The sequence below is a fragment of the Siphateles boraxobius genome, unplaced genomic scaffold (genome assembly GCF_051911475.1).
Source record: "Siphateles boraxobius isolate OS27281-9 unplaced genomic scaffold, OSU_SipBor_1 130, whole genome shotgun sequence".
NCBI lineage: Eukaryota > Metazoa > Chordata > Actinopteri > Cypriniformes > Leuciscidae > Siphateles > Siphateles boraxobius.
Window position 1 is genome coordinate 34,599,370 of NW_027508734.1, and position 19,945 is coordinate 34,619,314.

The 19,945-nt window shown below is 40.0% G+C and overlaps 1 protein-coding gene across 2 annotated transcripts in view; it reads right to left on the bottom strand.

Annotated features, from left to right (window-relative positions):
* The window catches only part of vstm2b (V-set and transmembrane domain containing 2B), a 318,960-nt gene that overhangs the window by 6,998 nt on the left and 292,017 nt on the right, over nt 1-19,945 (bottom strand). Inside the window, exons 1-4 of one of the 2 annotated variants that reach the window (XM_077229290.1) lie at nt 5,988-6,881; nt 5,363-5,550; nt 4,643-4,672; nt 3,295-3,697 (exon numbers count right to left, since the gene is read on the bottom strand). In XM_077229290.1, the coding sequence (XP_077085405.1) occupies nt 3,295-3,697; nt 4,643-4,672; nt 5,363-5,550; nt 5,988-6,060 (694 nt within the window). In that variant the 5' untranslated portion in view covers nt 6,061-6,881. Of the gene's footprint in view, nt 1-3,294; nt 3,698-4,642; nt 4,673-5,362; nt 5,551-5,987; nt 6,882-19,945 lie in introns of those variants that run through there. The other variant, XM_077229291.1, reaches the window with a different exon arrangement.

Genomic DNA, 19,945 nt, shown 5'->3' on the forward strand with positions numbered 1-19,945 from the left:
CACTGACATTAATATGAAATGAGCATCTGAATTAAAAACCAACATCATCCTGAAACAATGTATTAACTTATTGAAATTATTCCAGTAAAAATTACCACAAATGGCATTTAATTATAGACCACAGCTACAAAAAAACATTTTAATGATTGACGCTCTCATTGGAGGAGCGATCAGACAGGAAATGTTCCTTAGAGAGCATTTTTGTAACCTTTTTGTTTTTGGGAATCTGTATCCATTCTCAAATGTGCAATGAGTTAATCTGCTTTTTCCAGTAAGGACAAACATGCCACCAAGCCCTGCTGGGAAAAATAACAAATAAAAGAAGTGAAAGCAGCAAGAGGCAATTTGATGCACCTGACAGCGTGTAGAAGGCCATGCTTATCAGCTCCCGTCAGTGGCATTCCTAATATGAATTGTTTCTGCCACTCAATGAGATGACATTGTGGAAAAGTGACAGATATAAAAGAGAAGGTGTGCGTCTGTGAGAAAGAAAGAGAGTTGGTGTGAGCAGCGAGAGGTGCATTTTCTTTCTGTCCTCAAAAGCTGGTCAGAACTGAAAGGTGCAATCCTTCAAATGTGGCAGATGACTCTTTAACCTTCTCACTCGATTGACAAAATCTGAGCTCTTAACCAAAAGGGGGAAAAGAGAAAGCCAAGGTAAATTTGAGATTTTTCTGTCAATGTTAAATGTGCCAAAGCACTTATAGACACATGACCAGCATTGGTTGGCTGGGTTTGAATCAATTTGCCTGACTCTGTGAGAGACACAGGCTTAAAAATCCCTTTCCACATTCATAAGTGTAATATATAGGCTCTCCATCATATTCAATGCAAAGGTACACAATCCCAAAAAAAAAAAAAAGTCTAGAACATTATTTTTTAAATTATATTTAGACTAAACAATACATTTAAATATTGTTTTTATACCATAATGCCTGTTATTGTGATCTGCAGTTGTGTAAAATAAGAGAGAAATGTATTTGTATTTTCGAGCAAAGGCAAATTACCTAATTATACCAAAATTCCTCTTTTATAAAAAAAAATATAGTTAACTGATTTTGTATTACAATCCTAAATTTAACCCATTCTCAGGGAGAACAATAATGCATGAGGTATTCGAATAAATAGAGAGATATAAAAGCCTGGAATGATATACCGTGGAGGATCAGAGAACTGGCCCTCTTAATGTCCGACATGCTCGCTCGCCAAATGGCTGCCTCCATGTCTGGCTACACTAAAGACAGGGCTGGCTCAGCAATGCATGTTGGCACACATACAGTCACTCCCACACACACACACACACACACACACACACACACACACACACACGGATGTACTGTATATATCCACACGGTTGTCATGGTCCCAAAACAGCATGCGTCACAGATATATATCTTCAAATGCATCCCGCTGCTTAAGCTTCTTCATCAAGAAAGATTGCATAAAAAAGCTCAATATACTAGTCTATTAAACATTTGACATTTTTACTTTGTTTGCACAGGGACATTTGCTGAAGCCTAAAAGGTATACACTACCATTCAGATAAGTAAGATCAGTAAGATTTTTTTAAAAGAAATTAACACTTTCACTTAGCAACGACACATTAAATTAATCATAAGTGTTTTCGCAAATGTGTTTTGGAGAAAAAACATTTATTTCATAATGTGATTTGTGATTTTACTTCAATGAAAGGTTAGATTTTTAGCAATTTTTGGAATGAAAAATCAAAAGGATAAACGATGCAGATTTATTTTTTACAGCCAGTTTTGATCATATTTACCAGGGGTGCCATTAATTCTGAGCACGACTGTAACTTAACATTCTCAAGATAAGTAGTAAATTTTACAGATATAAAATGGGATGAACAGGATGATATCAGTTCTTGTTCACCATTGGAGCCCTAGAACCCAAATATTGACAGGGACATGAGACTGTTACCTTCCACTATAACTGTAAACTTCTTCTGAATTCACTGTATCAGTCTATAGTCCACAGCAAGGTAAGTCACTGCAGGGTAATGCATCCCTGCCACAAACAAACTCCTCTGGCTCAGCTAGAGACTTGATGTAATCGCCCTCCGTTGTCTGCAGGATTCAGAACACACCCACCCAAGCCTCTAAATCTCCAATGAAGACCCCAATAAATAGAGGCCCTGACCCCTGAGGCCAGAGTTAAAGAGACAAGGTGATATCTTGATAACCTCCTCTGTCACGCTGCACAACGGTTATAAAGAGACAAGAATGGTTAAGACTGATGCTCTGAGGCTGGACAGATCGCAAAGCCACTTCCTGCTTAAGACAGACATGGTGTTGCCAAACAGCTTTTATTGCCCTTTTGTTGCTTGTATTTTCTCACACAGAGCATAGAGTGCATGATACATAAAGTTTCTCTCTCTCTCACACACACACACACACACACACACACACACACACACACACACACACACACACACACACACACACACACACACACACACACACACACACACACACACAAACAAACACACCATTTTCTCCCGGACTGCCTACTGAGCAGACAGAGGCTTGATAAGGAAGGGTAACAAATTAAACCTTTCAGCAAATGTGATTATTCTGTGATGTGCTTCATTGATAAGTGTGTGCGTGGGTCAACAATCTCAAACATTGTGGCGACCAAATATCCGCACTGTGATTGTATAACCTGAGAGCAGGGGGTGGGGGGTTGGCAGACAAATGTCCCCATGAGGAAAACAGTTTAATAAAAATACTAAATGATGTCTTGATGTAAATCTAAATGCAAAGACGGTTCTGGTAAGGTTAGGCTTAGGGCTAAGATAAATAAAATAGCATTAGCGCTGTATACAAACAAAAAAAGTCAATGCCAGTCCCACCATGATAGAAAAGCAATGTTTATGGACCTACAGGATTCACCTACACTTTTTAGGGGTAGGGCAATAAAAGTTAATTGCTTACTCCCATCACACACACACATCATGTTTCGAAACTTATATAAAAAAAATAGACAGCACTCTAAAGAGGTATGTCAAAAGCTAAATCTGCTCAATTAGCCTATATCATGGAAATAACATCAGAATTAAAGGCCTTAATTGTATATTTCAGTAATTTGATAAAAAACTAATGTTCTGAAATTCAATATGAGCCACATAATAGTATACACTAAGAACTCAAAATCAATTTGTTTTACATTATGGCTGCATAATTTAATTCCATTAAAAATAATCTCTCAAACACTAATAAACACCTGACTATTTTTCCTCACAGGGCCGCTCGGTGTCGCTGTTGCACTGTCACTCACCGGATCCGTGCTGTTGTCTCTGGATAGATGAATTGCCTGGCCGAGGCGAAGCAGACGACTTAACTGCAGATCCCGTCGTAGTCGTTGAGGAGGGAGCGGGTCCCATTCCAACCGGCGGAGGCACGCGGGGTTTCCCCTGACCCTGGCCCGGTTCAGAAGTGGCCCTTCCACCCGTCGCTGTGTTGCTGTTCCTCAGTGGCCATCGGTTCTGGATGTGAGACACGGCCTCCTCGGCCAGCATTCCCTCGCGGGGTGTCACGCGCAGAGTGGCCTGCACCTTGTATTCCTGAGTCTCATCAGAGTACAAGTCCAAAACCCGACATTCATACACTCCCTCGTCCTCCTTCCGCACACCCGATAGGCTGAGCTTGTGGGAAATGGCGCTGCCCTGGACCCTCACCGTCTGCTCACAAAGAGACAACAGGTTTTGTTGACATGAATTAGGGAATTGTGCAACCCAGTCTTATTAATCATTAGGCATATATTTCATATTATTTACCATTTAACAAAACATGTCCAAAATATGATGGTGGTGTTGGCGGACGAATTGTTGTTACAAAAGTACATTTGCATGTTAAATTTACATGCCAAAAAAAAAAAAGCCCAGTTCTTTTCGAAATTGCGTTCGTCTGTGGATGTAACCATAGCAACAGTTGGCTATGCTGCTCGAGAACTTTGTAGGCGTGGAACAGTAGGCCACAGTAGGCATCTAACGTAGGCTAGTAGACGACTGTCAGTACTTTTATTACAGATTCACATCTCACTTGCAGGCTATAGCCTGTCAAAAGTACTAGTCTTGAGCAATAGAATTTGAGCTAATCCAAGCTGTAGAATTACCTGTAGATTTTCTCTGAATGCTATATATATATATATATATATATATATATATATATATATATATATATATATATATATATATATATATAAATATATATAAAGAAATTTTCTTCTAGAATGATAATTTTTTTATCAACCTTGTATGTTTGTGTTCGGTTATTTAATGTGAAATTGAATGAAATTACTGAACCTAAGTATACGAGCTTGATAAAAATGTTCATTTTATAAGAACTAAATTTAAATACGTACTCTATATTATGGTAGGCCTATTAGTCATTCGTATAAAACATGTCAGGTGAATACTGTAGCTTCTCCGGTAGAATTTAAGGAACGTCACAATAGCGTTATGTTGCCTGTTTATCTCTTTTAAATTACATATTATGTGTTTTTTTTCTTTTATATGTTCGTTTCTTTCTTCAAGCGATATTCTGATTCTACTAAACATCACATAGTCTACTCTAATGCTATTATCAAAAATACAATCACTGTAAATACAGATTGTTATACTCACGCTTATTTTCGTGGCATCCCGGTGGGTAACCTGTAATAGATTACATCAAAACAACATAAGTAGCCAGAAAGAGTAGTTTAATTAGGCTATTCGTGCCACAATATCAATGGGCAACTTTTATTGAAGCTATGAAAGTCCATAATATTAACAATGAACGAGAACACTTGGCAGTAGCACCATGGACAGCAACAGTTCCCTTTCGCGTTTCATCAGAATTCCTATTACCGGTTTAACTGACATCAAGTGTTTCATGTCACTTTCAATAGGCTATAAGAGACCTTCAGCTTTACCGATAAAAGTAGATTTTATTTTTTGATTTGGTTCGTCTGTCAGTAATTAAAAGTTTTGTTACTTTCTTACAGCCTACATAATGAAGCAAGCATCGCAGGGTTAAACACATGTATGTATTTGTTTTTTATTATTTATTTATTTATGTGTTTATTTATTCTATCTATCAATAAACATGACATAACGCTCGTATCCTCCTTCTAAATGCCCAACCACAGACACAACCCAACTTGACTCAACGACGTAATTTAATAACTCATCGCCTCAGTGCGTTTAGTTGGGATCGGTCATCACAAGGAGTCCATCTGCACGCAATGCCCTGCCACATCCCACTGCGGCCATCAAACAGCAGTCCTCTTACTAGTCGAATAAGAACTTAAACTGATAATGCCTGTGTTTAGGCAGCTTTGAAAACAACGAAAGGCCAGTTACCTTGGCTCTGTTGGCCGGAGCGCTAATTTGCAGTTCGTGAGCGAGCTCTTTAGGGGCCGCTTCCTTGAGGTACCACCATTGAATCTCCAGAGAGAACGGCGAGACTCCGACGGCTCGAAAAGCGCACGGCATCTCTATGTCCTCGCCTTCACCGACACTCACATCTTTGGGCACTTCAGTAAATGTGGCTTATGAAGAAAACACATCAACAACAACAGATAGTTTGGTTAAAAGAACCCCCTCGAATAGATATAGTCTACTAAAAGGCCTATATGTAAGATGTGACTAACATTGTGTGTGTGTGTGTGTGTGTGTGTGTGTGTGTGTGTGTATGTGTGCGTGTGTGTGTTTTAACACCTTTGTAATTAATTGTATCTGACTTGAGTAGGCGTATAATATTATGGGTCATTTGGGAGCATGGTAAATTAGCCATAATTTATTACCTTTTCATTCAATTACAGGCTCAACATGCAACGATCTGGCATGAAAAAAATATGAAACTTAACCAAGTGCATTCATTTAAAAAAAACGAAGAAACAAAGTGGAGAATCTCAACAGACTGTGCAGTAACGCTGAGCAAATACGCAACGTGGGAGAGACTAGACATATGCCCAAGTTTACTCACCTTTTACACAGAATAGCAGGGGCGCATTCAGAATGAAATAATAAAGGACGCTGTGAAGTCCCCGTTTTTCCATGTCATAAATAAGGTGGTTAGATTGGAGAACGAGTGAAAGCGGTCATTTGACCCAGAGATAACGATTTTATTTCATCGGCATCTCCATAACTTCGTCTCGTCCGGGTTTATTATTTTAAAGATATAGTTTCTTCCCCGAAATGTAGAATAAAAGGACTGAAATCTCCAAATAAGATACTCCAAAACGATGCTGCGTCAGTCAAACAAAATGTAAAATCCAATGTAGCGGCCAAAAAAACCCTTTTCTGTTGAGACAACTGTGTTTGAAAAGTGTTGTTATCTTGAGTAACTATCCTTCGCCCCTAAAAAATCCTCTGTTCCACCATTTGCTTCTTATCAAGATAAAACTTGCTTTCAACAGTATACAATCTGCTCACTTTGGTCTCCATAAAAAGAGAAGAAATCCGTGATTCGCTTCCACCACCCATCACAAAACAATCCTGCGTCTAAACCCTGCAAAAAAAAAAAAAATCCAAAAACTAAAAAAAAAAAAAAGCCCAACGTCGGAGGATGAGATTCCCTCGACGTTTTTAAGGAGCAGTTAAGCACCTAAACGAAGAAGCGACATCAGTGGATCGTTCCAGCTCGCGCCACCGGAACCCTCTGCTTTGTGTGGGAGCGAGCGCGTGAGAAGCGAGGAGGCGCTTTGGCATTTCCAGACCACTGACAGACTGACGGGGTTTGGGAGAAAACTAACCGTCTCTGTCACTCAAATCAGCATACGGCTCGACCAATAAGAGGGAAACCTTTGCTGCGAACGTATACAAAGCAAATCACTGGGAAATAAAAGGCGCTTCTTCATGCGGTTCACTCTGGGAGATCAACAAGCGTCTAATAAATGAACAGCCGTTGCGTCACGACTAGATGTATTTAATTTTAATATGAAACTCCGATACCTCAGATTAAATGTATACCCTTAATCTCCTTCTCCCATCATTTGCCTCTGGTTACTGATAACAATACCATAGATGTAATCTGCATTTTCTTCTCTTTCCTGCTGGAAAATCCAGATTAAACTGGTAACTGTTTTGGAACATGGGTAACTGTTTAGCTGGTCTTAGATGATCATTAGCTACAGCAGTGTGGTAGACTATCTTGGACCATGCAGCAACAAACCAGCTACCATTTGGTCAAACTGATTTTGGAACATGGTGGCTGTTCAATTGTCCAATGACCTGCTACAACCAACAATGGCCATCTTAGAGCAGAAGCTGATATCATGCAGTATGTTCCAAAACACAGTTAGCCTACCATGTTAAACTGTATTTTCCATTAGGAATGGCATTTCCTTCAGCCTTGTACATCACAAGATTCCAAGAAGTCTTTTTCAGCTCTGAATCTTTAAATGCGAACAAAAATTGAGTGCTTACTGTATTATTACTGTTTAGAGCTCAGGGAGATCCTGCCTTAGGGATACAGTAATGGGAAATAAGCTACGGTGCAAGGTGGCCAGTGGTCAATATAAGCCAGATGTACATAAAAAATACAATTTAATGATGGAAAAATATCATCTCATTTATTTGTCAGTCACTATGGCTAATATAATAATAATAATAATAATAATAATAATTATTATTATTATTATTATTATTATTATTAGTAGTAGTAGTAGTAGTAGTAATAGTATTAGCAATGGCGCCACCAGGGGGTGGCCAGTGGCCACCCCTGGCCGACTCCTGGCCACCCCACTGGCCACCCCAATGGCCAGTATAAATTTTAGTAGCATCGGTTATGCATTTCATAAATAAGTCAAAAATATTGTTTAGTAAAAGAAGACGGGATATTATGTGTCGTGACGTGCTCTTTAAGTGCCAAATCGTTACAGTATACTGCTACAGCAGCTTTTTGATGTGTCTTTGCCGCGTTTTGACAAGCAGGGATGCAAACAGCGCGCTTTTCGGCGCCCCCCGCTTTTTTCACGTCAGTTTGGGTGACAAAGTCATCTGAAGTCATTCCATAGCTTAATGTGAGGGACAGAAGTCTATTTACATCATTAAAGTATACGGAAACTCGTTTTCCCTCCTCTGCGGCTGTCAATCATTCTCCATTCATATTCAAACAGCGCGCGCGCCTCTTGGATGCACGGTAAAACTCTCTCCAATATGATATAGGCTATTCACATTATAATGCATGATCTGTAGATAAAAGGCTGTAGATTTGCATAAAATTACTTTATTTTGTTGGAGTTTGTTGCTGTTTTTAAACGGCACACGGTAGTGAGCAGTGTTGTGCCTGAACGCGTTCATTGAACGATAGTTCATGAACTCGTTCATATTTTGGGTGAACGTGAACTGCACATACTGTATTACTGCCTGATGAACGTTACTGTGAACTCGTTCATTCTGGTGTCTGTGAACAGCGCGCGCACAGTTTAACTTCATTCATTAGGGTGCCAGATTTCTATAGAGCCTTCCAGAGGAAACCCCGGCTAAAACACACAGTAAACAGGCCTTAATATGTAGCGGAAAAAACACCCAAATCTGGCAACACCAGCCGCCAGCGTCGCAAGGCCGAATGCGTCATCAACACAAAATGCAGCAAGGAGGATCGTTTGATCATTTAAACGGGTTTTATGACAAGGTCGGTGAGGATGGGAAAAATCTTACATTTCTGTTCAAACTTTGCCCACCGATAAAATAATTGCTATCTCTAATTCATGGGTTGTGGCAATCATTTTGAAAAATAATAGCTCGCAGCAACATTATGGAAAAAAAGAACTATGAATGAACTAGTTAAAAATTTTAAAGTATGAACTGAACTGAACTAGTTCGTTTTAAAATTTGTGAACTGAACTTTAACTAGTTCATGTAGAAATTGAACTTTCCCAACACTGGTAGTGAGTCGTTTAAAACCCTTAAGCTGTATCAGTATTTATTGATACAGCGCAGCGCTGCACACGGTGACTCCATGTTGCTTTGAGCACATCATTTTGCACCCGCGAATCCCGCGATGCGCATACACGCTGTGTGCGTGCTGTTTTTCATGTTATCATGGGTTTGCGCACTGAAATATTATTAAAAGCCAATATATTTTGTTATACCTAGCCTGCTCAATACATTTAAAATAAGCATAATTTAATTGTATATTATTTCTTTGTAGTGTAGGGTATATATGCACTTCTGAATTCTTGACATTAATATATAAATATAAAATTGTGAAATGTATGATTGCCTGATTGAATTTTATAAGAGAACTAATAGTAATTTGTTTCTATTAACATATTTAGATTTTATAAAATTACTGTGCACATTTTTTCAAGAATTACTTTTTGCTGCTGATTTATACACTCATTAAGTTTATTAAAAATTCATAATACATTTATGTAATATTTCAAGGTGTTAACTGTAATCTTACACTGCAAAATAATAACTTAAAAAGGATTAAATTCATCACAATTATGTAAGTATCTTGAAATATGCCGCGGGGCGAGGGCCCTTATATATATATATATATATATATATATATATATATATATATATATATATCATATCTGTATAATATATATCATTATATATAATATAATATATATATTAGTAGGGCCCTACCAATATCATTAGTAACATTAAATATAACACAATAAACCAAAGTATATCAGTAGGAGTTTCCTTAAGTTTTTCTGATAGTTTTCTACAGGCCGGTTTGCTACAACAGTAGAATAAAATTCTGAAATTATGGTTTATAGTTTTGGTGTGCCACCCCAAGATTTTAAGTGGCCCCATCTGGCCACCCCTATGAAAAATTTCTGGAGGCGCCACTGAGTATTAGTAGTCTGTCTTAAGTATTTTATGCAAAGATTAGTAAAAACATATTAGCAAGCATAAAATCAAGATCGTTGTCTTGAATTCTCTTTGATGGTTTTTGTCATTGTAAGGCATGTGTGCTACAAGTCAAATACAAACATGTCCTTTCTAATGGAATTGAAGGATGTGCCACCATATCTGACCACTAATCCAGAGTTGTCCCTGGAGTAACAGGCTTGTGCAGCAGAGTGCTTCTCTGGCTGAATCCTAAAACAGCCCTCCCTCCCAGCTGCCTGCCTGCCAATAATGTAGCACTTGTTCACCCCTACACTCCCATTAGCACTTCACCAACACAGAAAGGAAGAGAGAAACTGAAAGGGAGAGAGAGATAAAGGGAGAAACTGGACGAGAACACTATTGAAATTAGGCTTTTGCCCGTTATTGAAGTATTGGTACTCAAGAGATGGTGAGAAAGAGAATGTAAGAGTGCTCAGTGTGGTTGAAAAACAAGATGAGAAACTATATGAGAATGAGAGGGAGAAATCGAGAGACTGTGAGGCGGAATATCAGACAGAGAGGGATTGAACAGTAATCTCCCCTTCTGTTGTAGGAAGATACTCATCAGTCAAGTGCTTTGAAAACAGTCCCCAATATATTTTATAAGAGGAGTCCGATATCCATTGTTAACCCATGCAGCATGTCTGGTGTTTTTGTTTCCCTTTTTCTGTCATAGCTCTCTCCTCATTTTTGTATTGACACTATATGGTCAGCTGCTTGTACTTGACAAAAATACAGGTTCCAATGTGTTTACCTTTGTCACAATCCAAACCTTCACTAAGCATATGTTTTACTGAATACACTCTGCCTCAGTACAATATTGTACACAGTTCTGCCTGTCCACTGGGCTTCCTGTGAGTTTTTTTTTTTGGCTTCCATTTTCTGTGTTTCTGTGTTCAGTTTCATAGGAACACTCATAGTTCAGCTCACAGGCTGATTGCCTTCACCTGCTACTCATTACCTGCTCCCTGTATACTCCCCTGTTTGTCTTGCCCTTTTCCATTTTGTTCTTTGTAGTCTTGGTTTGTTACTGTTCTCTCTGCCAATTTAATGTTCTGTTACCAAGCTTATTTTTTTTTGCCATTTGGAGTTACATGTGTTTGAATTTTCCAGTGGACTCTGGCACCTTTTTTGCTAATTCCATCATTTAATTCTACAGCCCAGGAAATGTCCAGTACTTGTTTTTCCCTCAGCTGCATATCAAGTGGTCATTTCTGATGAACATATTTGTCTCTATAGACATTTAATAAACTGTTAATTCGATTCCCTCTGCATTTAAGTCCATGTTTTCCTACAGTTGAGTGACAGTATGTCTACAAACAAATGATGAGTGCTATTTGTATATTTTATTATATGGATCTAAAGGTATGTAAATATACATACACTGTCAGGAAAACGACTGGAAGCAAATGCAGTTAACAATGTTTATTTAAGAATAAACAGAAACGCTGGTCAGACACACTGAACATAGACAGGGCAAGTTCCGCAGGGACTTCGACAGGCAACCGGGTGGTGAGTGATGATCTGTGGTGATGATCCAGTGTCCAAGGAATGACTCAAGTAGAACCAGCAGTGAAGACACAGGAAACAATCCAGGAACACAAAGACCACTCAGACGACCACTAAACGGTACAGGAACCAACACCGGGACATACCAAAACGATCTGACAACGAGAGATACCAGTCACAGGAATAAATAGCCGATGAAAAGTGAGATCAGCTAGCGCTGATGATCGGCGGCACTCAGCGGCCACGCCCACACAGAGACACATATGACGAGAAAAGAAGGCAGAGAATTTATAAACCGTGACAGCACCCCTCCCTCTAGGAGCGCCGCCTGGCGGTCCCAGACTCCCTTACCTGTCGATTGTAATCATCGATAAGAGAGTGATCCAGGATGTCCCGAGCAGGAACCCAACTCCTCTCCTCCGGACCGTAACCCTCCCGGTCCACCAGGTACTGAAATCCACGTCCCCTTCGTCTCGAGTCCAGTAAAGTTTGACAGGTGTGGATGCCGGTTGCCCATCTCAGTTTTACCAGGAGGAGCGTGGATGATGGTGATGAGGTCTTCTCGGCAGAGATCCCACCCTATAGTAGCCTCAGATTTACTATCGGGCTTGGTCTTTTACCGGGCAGGTGTTTCTAAAATGGCGACTCAGGTAGTGTGGGTTGAACGGGCAGTGTGGGTGGCGCAGTGGGAGCTCTTAGATGTTGTAGCTGTTGGGTGAGCTCGGACACCTGCGTCACTAATGTCTGTACCGCCCTTCCGGTGTTGCTGATGTTTATCTCTTGTGAATCCATCTGTGCTATGCTACGATTGATGAATTCCTCCAGGCTGCTTGGGGATCCTCCTGCTGCTTCCATAGCTGGTCAGATCATTATGTCAGGAAAACGACTGGAAGCAAATGCAGTTAACAATGTTTATTTAAGAATAAACAGAAACACTGGTCAGACACACTGAACACAGAGAACATAGACAGGTCAAGTGACGCAGGGACTTCGACAGGCAACCGGGTGGTGAGTGATGATCTGTGGTGATGATCTAGTGTCCAAGGAATGACGTGAGTAGAACCGGCAGTGAAGACACGGGAAACAATCCAGGACCACGAAGACCACGAAACGGGATAGGAACCAACACCAGGACATATCAAAACGATCTGACAACGAGAGATACCAGTCACAGGAAATAAATAGCCGATGAAAAGTGAGATCAGCTGGCGCTGATGATCAGCGGCACTTAGCGGCCACGCCCACACAGAGACACACACAACACACACACATAATCACGAGACAAGAAGAAGGCAGATAATTTATAAACCGTGACATACACAGATTACTGTTCATGTGTTTGGGATCAGTAAGAGTTGGTGTTTTTTTTTAAATAAATGAATAGTTTTATTCAGCAAGGATGCATTAAGTTGAGTAAAAATTACTGTAGTTGAATTTCAAGATTTCTATTTCAAAGCAATTTTGTTCTTTTGCACTTTATATTCATTTATAAATCCTGAAAAAAAATGTTACAGAAATATTAAGCAACAAAACCATGTACAACATTGATATGATTGATAGGGGTGGTGATGGCGCAGTGGATAAGACACACGCCTTTGGTGTGAGAGACCCGGGTTTGAATCCACTGTGAGACACCAATGTGTCCCTGAGCAAGACACTTAACCCCTAGTTGCTCCAGAGGCGGTCGACCTCTGACATATATAGCAATTGTAAGTCGCTTTGGATAAAAGCGTCAGCTACATAAATAAATAAAATATAAATAAGGAATGTTTCTTGAGCACAATATCAGCATATAAGAAAGATCACGTGACAGCACAAAAACTGCTGAAAATTCAGCTTTGCCATCACAAAAAAATAAATTAAAATATATAAAATAACAGTTATATTCAATTTTAATATTTCATATTGACTGTTTTTACTGTATTTTCGATCAAATAAAAGCACATCATAAACACATTCGGTATATAGATTTAAATAAATATTTAAGTGTAAATATGTGAATAAGTGTTAATAAATAAATGTTTTGACAAAGACAGTGAGAGGCATGATTCATGATTTTTTTTCTTTAGTCGCATAAAATACTTTTACATCCATGAATGGAAGTTGTATCAGATAACCTAGATCACAATCACTCAGTAAATGGCACTATGGCACTAAGCAGAGATGGACCTCATCAGAGTCTGTCACTAATAATAAGTGCCTTTTATGGTCCTTTGGGTCTGAACCATCTGCAGCCATCACTCCATAGGATGGAAGAGAAGCCCTTTCTGATAGAGTGACAGCAGGGTACATCTAATTCCTGCGTTAATAATAGATAATGACCATTATGCACCACAGTCGATTTAAAATACAAGTAAATGACTAAATGGTATGCATTATCTGCTGGCATTAATTTCTAGGTAATTCCATAATCCCGAAGATAAACTGTCACAATCAGAAAGCTGTTAATAACTTTCACCCCCCCACCCCCCTTTTGATAATTGACATTAAAATGCACTATACAAACTTAAATGGTTGTAATTCAAGAATGCTTTGGAATATAGACCTAAGTTTGGTCTTGTTTTAAAGATAAGCCATAGCTCTGTGGTATGTATTACTGGTATATATTACTGCATGGAGAGATTGTGTGAAACTAAACTTAACTAAGAGGTGGTTTTCAGAATTGGACAACTCTGTGACCTTCAGTGAGATAAACAGAAGAGTTCACTGTCAGGAGCCTATTTTCTCGTATTCTTGGTGAGATGTGACGTTCTAACCATGCCTGGACTAAGGTCTCTTCAGGTTCCCTTGTCAGCTGGCCGATGCCATCTAAAATCTCACTTCTCTTGTGCTGTTGCACTGCATTTAGAAGCACAATGCGATATTTATGATAACTGGGAGGCTGTGTCTGCTGCTGGCCAGTCTCGAGAGTAAGAAAGCTATAGTTATTCCAGGGTGACAGCAATTCTGTCTAATTCATGAGCAAGCAATCTGATATGAATGCATGTGGCATGGTAGATGTAGCCAGCAATGCAATTTAAAGCAACACAGCTGATGGCACTCTGACTTTTTCATCATTTCCATGCTATTTTTTCCTCCATTGAAACCAAAAAAGCTATGCTGGGTTTTTAACTTTTTTTTCTTTCCCCCAACCTGTCTGCTTTCTTTGAGTGTCCCGGTGTTATACTCCTTGCAACTTAGCTCAAAAATTGCAGAAATATTCCAGGTTCAAATAGTTTTCTTTGCATAACACCTTACACTAGACAGAAGCTTTGCGAAAACAGCACTTGTACAGTTACCTTTGTACCTAATATTCTTTACTATCGTTCAATAAAAATGTTCAAGATTAATCAATAACTGTAAGTTAATCCTTGTAAAGTTAAAGCTAATCCTTTAAGGAATAGTGTATATTTTAACAAAACCTTACACAATTAAAATTATTTACCGCATAGAGGACAGCACAATTAAAAATCTGAGTCTTCCTTTTGCAATTTTCAATGTTGTAGATTTGGTATTAAGAGGAGGGTGGAGGACCAAAAAAAGACTTAATGTATCTGCTTGTACGTGTATATGTCTTCAGATAGATGGGTGGATGGATGGGCTTTTGTAATGCTAGATTGAACAAGGTTGAGCACAACACCACACCTTTCCTACTGTGACATGAGCAAATTTATTTAGTTGTCATCATTCTCTAGACAACTCTTTGATATTAAAATATACCAAACAGGGAAGCTGTGCGTGTTTAGGTTTTTGTATTGTTTTCAGAATGGAAGATTCACAAATGTATTTTAGTTTTAGATTCAGATCAGTATTGTGCAGTATACATTTTGAATAGCTGCAGTGATGTCAGGTTTACCAGCAATTGGGACTCATCCACACTCACATTTCATCTGAAAGAAGAATATCTGAATCTGCAATAAACATTCACCGGAAACAGAGGTCACTGTGGTAATGTAACCCTGTCTCACAGAATCCGCTGCAAGAGAAAGACAGAGAGTAAGAGACAATAATAGCAGGAGTAAAGGCGTCTTACTTAAAAGGCAGAGGTCTTCAACCCTGCTCCTGGAGCACACCGCCCTCCAAAAATGTATATCCAACCTGCATCAGCTTTTAATTTTTAAGCAATCCCGAAGAGCTTGATTAGCTGGTTCAGGTGTGTTTGATTGGGGTTGGAGCTGAACTCTGCAGGACAGTGGGTCTCCAAGAGCAGGGTTGAAGACCTCTGCTTATAGTTTACCCAATAATGCAAATCCTGTCATCATTTACTCACCCTCATCATGTCAGTCCAAACCTTTATAACTTTTTTTCTTCTTCAGTGGAACAGAAAAAAATATATATTTTGGAAGTCAAAAGCGGTGCTAACCCTGCTCCGGAGCAGGGTTTCATAACCCCGGGTAAAAAGTGGTGATAACCCCAATAAAAGGTTCCATAGATCAGATGCCAATAAAGAACCATTAGTTCTAAGAGTGTATCCCTTTAACACATCATTACACTGTAATCAACTTGGATGTTTAAGTAATTTCAACTTAAATTACATTAAACTGACTTTAAAAAAAGTTAAAAATTGCTTAACTTTTTTGATGAGTTAAAATAAACAACACTCTTTTGGGTAATTTTTTGGGGTTATTTTTTCAGTAGTTGTGTAGTTTTGTGTTACCCAGGTCTTGGGTCAGACGTAACAACCCAGTGTTTGGGTAGTTTTCTTGTGTTACCCAGATCTTGGGTCAGACATAGCAACCCAGGGATTGAGTTATTTATTGGCTTTTTGCGACCTCTTCAGGAGAGAGCAGTGCAGCTCCGTCAAAAGGGTGCACGTATTTGGTAAAATACAGGTTTGTGTACATTTATTTTTAGTTATTGTGCTGTATATTGTTTAATTTTATGCAAAGCAACATATACAGGGATACAATGTGACTCATCTAAGTGAGTGTCGGCATCAATCTTTTCTCGTGGTGGAAACGCCTGCCTTGCATATAATTAGATTTAAAAAAAGATACAGAATATAAATACGTATAATGTTAAATTATGTTCTCAAAAGAACTATACACTGGTTGTTTATGGACAGGTTATGGAGCCTGTCGCCGAATATTTCGGCTACGAGTGAAACGCAGGGCGGCGGTCTGAAATTATAAGTACCCCTGCTGAAATGATACAAGCTCCGGCAGGACATCCAGCGCCTTTACCGTGGAAATGGTAAAACAGAGACTGATTAGACTCGATTACACTTGAATAACACTTATACATTTTTTAATTCTATTATTTGTTAAAAAAGCTTAAATGTTGGCAATATGTATTAACAATTATATAAACTATACCATACTGTAAAATTTGATTGAAATTAAAGGAATTATCATGCAAGCCAATTGTTGTATCGAGAATTTTAAAAAAGGTTTAGAGGATTTAAGTTAATCCTGAAGGGGTGGATTCTGGAATCCACTGCTGCTTCAATGTATATATAATGAGTGATTATAATCAAGGTGTTAATCTAGTTATGTTCTTCCTTATCACATGAGTTGAATGACTTCTCTAGGCTTATTAAAATTTTACTTTGTTATAGAAGTTACCAGTGTAATTACTGAAATGTTTTTTTCATGTATTATTTAATGTATGTAATAAATATCTGAGAGGTGACTGAAGGGTCTGGCCCATGCCAGGAATTAACAGTGCTTGCTCTTTTAGCTCGGCTTCCAGAAATTAAGTATGGACTCGTTTTGTTTGAGAAAAGTCTTCAACGTGTCAATACATACATCTGCTTTTCTAGGGTACCCTGACAGCTATGGTCACAGAGGTCATTGAAACCTATAATTGAGTGACCATTTCTTAATTTAAAGCCTTACTTTACTGTAAGATTAAAAGTGTCCATGATAGAAAGAACATGTTATCTTGATGTTGTGAGAGGACTCTGTTTATAGTTAGAGCCTGGCCAAATCCAACCTTGAAGAAGCTGTGTGTCTGTGTGTGTGTTAGTATTCTTGGTTACAGGGTAAAGGAACAAATGGCATTATTGGAGATGGACTGACTTGTTTTCTTTGACATGATGGCGCCTAGGCACACAGTCTTGTGACCTTGGAGGAACATAGGGTCCCTAACTCAGGGTCCTGGTGGCAGCCGTACAGACTGGAGATGTGCTCCAGTCTATCTGTCATGTGGAAAAATAAATTTTTTATCTATTTCTTAGCCAATCAGAATAATTTAAACTGAAGCAAGGACGTAGCTTAGACCTCAATGTATGGTATAATTGCTGTGATCTATGTAACTGTAACCGGGGAGGCCTACGAGCTCCTTGTGAGTCTTGAAGCTAACTTCTGCCTGATGAAACTGTAAACTATCTTCAGTAATTTATTATAATTCTGACTCTTGTCTTAAATTGACTGCACTTCTGATTCCAGGTCTTAATTAATCATATCTGGTCCTTGGGTCTTTAACTGTAAATCCCCTAACACTCCATAGACATTAATTCATGTATGAAGTAAAAAAAAGAGAGAAAAAGAGCTAGCTGTCAGTTGCCAGCAGAGGCAAACTACGATATTGGAAATCGAGAACTTCTCGCAGTAAAACTTGCCTTGGAAGAATGGCGACATTGGCTAGAGGGAGCCAAACACCCATTTCTAGTCCTAACCGATCATAAGAATCTCCAATACCTGAGAGATGCCAAGCGGTTAAATCCACGTCAGGCCCGATGGGCGTTATTCTTTACACGCTTTCATTTCAAGATTGCCTATCGTCCAGGATCCAAGAATACCCGTGCAGACGCTCTTTCCCGTATCCATGCCCCTGAGAGCCCTGTTGATCAACCTGAGACCATTCTACCCGAGAGGTTATTCGTAAATCCTATCCAGTGGGAAATAAACTAACAGCTTCAAGAATTGGCTCATCAGCAACCCAGAGTTCCCGGATGTCCTCCCGGGAAGATTCATGTCCCTGAAGAATTTCGCAACGCCTTGATTTCCTCAGCTCATTCTTCAGTGGCCACTGGACACCCAGGTATAACCAAGACCTTAGCCACACTTCAGGAGAAGTATTGGTGGGCTCACATGTGCCAAGATATCACTCAGTTCATTCAAGGTTGCATCCCATGTGCCATCTCCAAGGTCCCAAGAAATCTACCAGTGGGGAAACTGGTCCCCTTGCCTATTCCAAATAGACCTTGGTCCCACATCGGAGTGGACTTTGTTACTGACCTTCCGATTTCTGACGGAAATACTTGCATCCTAGTAGCCATCGATCGGTTCGCGAAGGCATGCAAGTTCATTCCATTAAAGGGACTTCCAACCGCCTTTGATACTGCTGAGCTTCTCATGGAACATGTCTTTCGAAATTTCGGTCTGCCAGAGGACATTGTCTCCGATCGAGGGCCACAGTTCATTTCCCGAGTCTGGCGATCATTTTTCACTCTCATGAATGTGACAGTGAGTCTGTCTTCCGGGTATCATCCACAAACCAATGGACAAACCGAGAGAAAGATCCAGGATCTAGGTCGGTTCTTGCGCACATTCTGCCACTCCAACCAGAACATCTGGAGTAGGTACCTCATCTGGGCAGAATATGCACAGAATTCCCTCCGACAAGCATCCACTCAATTGACTCCATTCCAATGTATCCTTGGTTACCAACCTCCGTTATTCCCATGGTCCGGTGAACCTTCAGAAGTGCCCGCGGTTAACAAATGGTTTGAGGAGAGCGAACAGGTCTGGAACCAAACTCATCAGCACATCCGACAAGCTGTGAATAGACAACAGCAGTTCGCTGACACCCGTCGAAGATCCACGCCAGAATACCAACCTGAGCAACTAGTCTGGCTTTCCACTCGAGATATCAAACTGCGCCAGTCATGTAAGAAATTAAATCCTAAGTACATCGGACCCTTTCCAATTGTCAAGCAAGTCAACCCAGTCACTTACCAGCTCCTGTTGCCCCCAGAATACCGTATCCATCCCACGTTTCACGTCTCACTTCTGAAACCCCATCATCCACAGATTCCCCAGTCAGTCAACGAGGTCGAACCCGAAGAAAACCCCCCGATACCACCCGTTGAACCCGAGCCCATCTACCTCATCAAGGAGATCTTGGACTCTCGACGTCGGGGAGGTCAGTTAGAATACCTCATTGATTGGGAGGGATATGGGCCAGAAGAGAGAAGTTGGGTACCTCGTAATGATGTTCTTGATTCCAGTCTGCTCCTAGAATTCCATGCTCAGCATCCCGAGAAACCTGCACCACGACCCAGAGGCAGACCCCCACGACGTCGAGGTCCAAGGTCCGCTGGCGCGGACTCTGGAGGGGGGGGTACTGTCAGGAGCCAATCAGATCCCTCACATGTCACCACGCAAAGATCACTGTCCCCAGATTACTGATCACCTGCACCTGTTTCCACTCAGCACTCACTTCCCAGCCAGCACAAAAGCACCCGATTCACTCCCAGTCATTGTCAAGCCTCCAACAGGAACGACCCTTACCAGTCACCACTTGTCTCACTCTGAGCCATCCTTCAGCAACGGACGTAAAGTATACTTACCTGAAAGAAACTAACCTTGTTGTCCTTGTTCTGGTGTTCCCAGGATCCGCTCCATGACTCATGTTCTCCGTTTCCTGGAATCCGCC